The 4,105-nt window shown below is 68.8% G+C and overlaps 1 protein-coding gene across 1 annotated transcript; it reads left to right on the top strand.

Annotated features, from left to right (window-relative positions):
* Positions 1-390: 390 nt before the first annotated feature.
* LOC112950772 (sestrin-2-like) lies at positions 391-3,766 on the top strand. Its single transcript, XM_026043407.1, has 6 exons — positions 391-498; positions 1,295-1,489; positions 1,548-1,889; positions 2,108-2,298; positions 2,880-3,024; positions 3,142-3,766. Exons 1-6 carry the CDS (start codon positions 391-393, stop codon positions 3,226-3,228), a joined length of 1,068 nt encoding a protein of 355 aa, XP_025899192.1. The 3' UTR covers positions 3,229-3,766.
* The last annotated feature ends 339 nt before the right edge of the window (positions 3,767-4,105 follow it).

Genomic DNA, 4,105 nt, shown 5'->3' with positions numbered 1-4,105 from the left:
CAGCTGTGTTTGCAGCCCTTCTTTTCCCTCTTTCCTAGGAGAGAGGGGTGGAAATCCCAGGGCAGCCGCGCAGGGGCCCCAGCGCCTTCATCCCTGCGGAAGAGGTGAGAGCACCGCGGAGATGGCGATCCCCGGCCTCGCCACCGGGACGGGACAGGACCGGGGCGCAGCTGTCCCTGCCGGGATGGACCGGGACCAGGGGGGCAGCCGTTCCCGCCGGGATGGGATGGGATGGGGCGCAGCCGTCCCCGCCGGGGTGGGCTCCGGCAGCAGCGGCCGTAGTGCTCCGTGTCGCCGCAGATCCTGCGGGAAGGCGCCGAGCGCGGCCGGCGGCAGCTCTGCCTCGAGGCCTGGGTGGCAGCGGGCAGGGGGGACAACGTGGCCACCGTCATGGGGCTGCACCCCCAGTACCTCAGCAGCTTCTGGAAGACACAGCGCCTACTGCTCTGCATGGACGGGCCCCTGCCCTACCACAAGCGCCACTACATCGCCATCATGGTGAGAGGGACGGAGGGTGGCCCCTGGGGACCCCGCTGTCCCAGCGGCTCCCACAGCCCCTCGCCCGGGGTCCTGGCCCGAAGACCAGGAGGGGTTTGGGCCTCCCAGGTGAAACGTGTCCCCTGCCAGGACCTGCTCATGGGGACGCCAAGCACCTTTAGGCACCATCCCCGTCCGCTTGTCACCCCATTCCCAATGTGCTGCAGGGGACAACATGGGCGCGTGGCTTGTCCTTGTGGCCACGCTGGCCGTTGCGGTGGCCCCATGGTCCAGCCCCTTCTCCCGGGGGGCCTTGGCTGCTGCTGGCAGGATGCAAAGAGCCAGGCTGGGCCCCTGAGCACCGGGGGAGGCCCTGGGGGCCGGTGGCTTTGCCGAGGGCCGGTGCCGGTGTCCTGAGCGGGCGCTCCGCGGCAGGCGGCCGCGCGGCACCAGTGCTCCTACCTGGTGGGGCTGCACGGCGCCGAGTTCCTGCGGGCGGGGGGCAACCCCGCCTGGCTGCAGGGGCTGCCCCGCGCGCCCCCGAAGCTGCGGCGCCTCAACGAGCTCAACAAGCTGCTGGCGCACCGGCCCTGGCTCGTCACCAAGGAGCACATCGAGGTGAGGCCCGCGGCCGCCCAGCCTCGCCTCCCGAATCCCCCTGCCCGCTTCGGGGGCTTCCCGACGGGCTCTCGGCGCTTTGGGGGCTGAGGGGGGTTGGAGGTGGAGGCCGGGGCTGTCCCGCTGCGGGCGGATGGGGGTGTCCCCCAGGGCTGTCCCCTGCGCGCGGCGCCAAACCCCGCGCGCGTCCCGGTTCCAGGCGCTCCTGAAGACGGGGGAGAACAGCTGGTCGCTGGCGGAGCTGGTGCAGGCGCTCGTGCTCCTCGCGCACTACCACGCACTCGCCTCCTTCGTCTTCGGCTGCGGCATCAACCCCGAGGCGGAGCAGGACGAGGGGCCCCACGGCGACCGCAGCCCTGCCCGCGACGAGGGCACGGGGGTAGGCGAGCTGTCCGTGCGCCGCGGTGCTTGGTGCCCGCCGGCCCTCCGCGACCTCGGCCCGTCCCCCGCAGGGAAAAGACGCCGCGCGGGAGGTGGAGGCGCTCATGGAGAGGATGAAGCTGCTGCGGGAGAGCCCGCTGGAGGAGGAGGGCGTCACGCAGGAGGAGATGGCGACGCGCTTCGAGATGGAGAAGACGGAGAGCTTGCTGGTCGCTCCCTCGGGTGCGGGCACGCGGGAGGCTCCGCGGGAGGGGACACAGGGATGCGGGAGGCCCCGCTCACGGCGGTGTCGCACAGATGTCGCGGACCAGGCGCTGCAGCCCGGCGTGCTCTGCTTCGTGGAGGACCCTGCCTTCGGCTACAAGGACTTCACACGCCGCGGCGAGCAGGCGCCCCCCACCTTCCGTGCACAGGTGGGTGCCCGTGGGGCCCGGGGCGATGGGCTGGTGCCTTTGGGAGCCTTTGCCCAGAGGAGTGTGGGCAGAGGTGCCCCTGTGTGGGTTGCCTGATTGGGGAAAGGGGACCAGAGAAGGGCAGGGCACGAGATCTGCAGGCACTTGGGTCCCTTGCCTCTCAAGGGACCCTGCGTTTCGCCTGTAGAGCTCCCATCCCAGCAGCCTTTTCCCGTCAGGATTACACCTGGGAAGACCACGGCTACTCGCTGATCAACCGCCTGTACCCCGATGTGGGGCAGCTCCTGGATGAGAAGTTCCAGGTGGTCTACAACCTGACGTACAACACCATCGCCATGCACTGTGGCGTGGACACCTCCGTGCTCCGCAGGGCCATCTGGAACTACGTGCACTGCATCTTCGGCATCCGGTAGGCGCCCGGTGCCCTCGAGCTGCGCCAGGAGCCCGGGCACTCCGGGATGCACAGCATCCGGGTGCGAATCCTGCCTGACAAGCCCAGCAGGGGGAAGGGGAGCGGGGGGCTGAGGTGCTTGGGGATGCTCTTGGGGGTTTAGGACTGTGTGTGGTAAAGTGCAGAGGAGAGGGACACGTGTTGGTGGCTCTGTCCTTTCTGGAGAGCCTCAGGCCAGCGGTGCTGGGTGCTCGCAGGGGTGGGGAAAGGTGTTTGTGGGCACCCTTGGGTGCTCACACCTGGCAGGGTGGCTGAAGGGCTGCGCTCGGGGGTAGGTCCAGCCACCCTAATGGTCACCAGGAGAGACCAACGGAGCAGCCCACGGTCCCGGCCAGCCTGTTCTTCCTTGGTGTCACCAGGAAGCGTGTGGCTGGAAGCCGGGAGCTGGGCTGCAACACGGGTCTGGTGGCAGCCCAGCTGCCACCACCACGCTCCTCCCTTGGGAACAACCTTCCGGGAAGGGGCTCCAGTGGATGCGGTGGGAGGGCCCCGGTGGCAGTGCTTGTGCTGGCAGTAACGGGGCCTCCTCTCTCCCACAGCTACGATGACTATGACTACGGGGAGGTCAACCAGCTCCTGGAGCGCAGCCTCAAGATCTACATCAAGACGGTGGCCTGCTACCCCGAGAAGACGACCAAGCGGATGTACGCGCAGTTCTGGAGACACTTCAAGCACTCGGAGAAGGTGCCGGCCCCTGTCCTCGCTGAGCCGGGCAGGGAGCGCGTCCCCTCGCCCTGTGCCGGGGGGTGACGAGGGGCCGTGTCCCCGCTGTGCCCTGACCCCGCTGTCCTCGCGTGCCAGGTGCACGTGAACCTGCTGCTGCTGGAGGCCCGGCTGCAGGCGGCTCTGCTCTACGCCCTGCGCGCCGTCACCCGCTACATGACCTGACAGCTCTTCGCTCCCTCCTCCTCCTCCTCCCCTGGCACGGGGGGGCTGGCGAGGGGGGAGCCGGCGCCTTAAAGACTTCCCTGGAATATTGTCCCCTGCCTTAAGGGGCCTGGAGCTGTGCAAGGAAAAAGGGGGGCTTATCCCCCTGCCCCTTATCCTAGAGGAGGGGCTGCTCCCGAAGCTGGGGTGAGCCCGGAGCGCTGGTCCCTTCCTGCACTGCGGATGCTGGGCTATCTTGCTGCTCCAAGCTTTCCTTGGGATGACCTGGATAAAGCCAAACCGGGGTGGCTGCTGCTAGTGCCACCCAGCTCCTGGGCTTGGCCCCAGTGTTGCCCCTCACTAGGGCTCATTGCCCCTCACAGGGGCCCGTCTTCTTACCAAAGATCCCTGGAGGGAATCTCCGACGTTCCCAGACCAGGATTCATCTTCCTGCCCTGCTCCCTGGGGCTGCCCGTGGTGACTGGGGTGGACTCCCTGGGGATACCGCAGCCACGGGGACGTCTCGTGGCCTCCACAGTGCCCGACTGCGCTCCAGGGTGCTGCCCGCGGGCACCACCGTGGGGTGAGGGCCCTGGTGCTCTTGCCCCCCGCGGGGACGTCCCCCTTTCCCGGCCATGGGCTCGTCCCCTCCGCGGCCACTGCCCCACAGGGTGTCCCAGCCCCTGCTGCTCCTCCTGGGATCCCTCCTGGCCAGGCTGGGGACATCCCGCTGCAGGGCAGGGCACGGACCCCTCGGAGCTTCCTCCCCATGGGCACCGGTGCCGGCCGCCGGGAAGCTCCCGCTCCAAGCGTTCCCGGAGCCACAGCCCCAGGGCACTGCTGCCCCTTGGTTTTGCAGAACCCGAGCTCCACTTAAGTTATTTCTCTTCTTGGGATG

Source organism: Nothoprocta perdicaria, unplaced genomic scaffold, assembly GCF_003342845.1.
Source record: "Nothoprocta perdicaria isolate Ctin4 unplaced genomic scaffold, notPer1 scaffold_33, whole genome shotgun sequence".
In the NCBI taxonomy this organism is placed as follows: domain Eukaryota; kingdom Metazoa; phylum Chordata; class Aves; order Tinamiformes; family Tinamidae; genus Nothoprocta; species Nothoprocta perdicaria.
The sequence above is the reverse complement of the archived record's forward strand: the minus strand, read 5'-3'. Positions and strand labels throughout refer to the sequence as shown.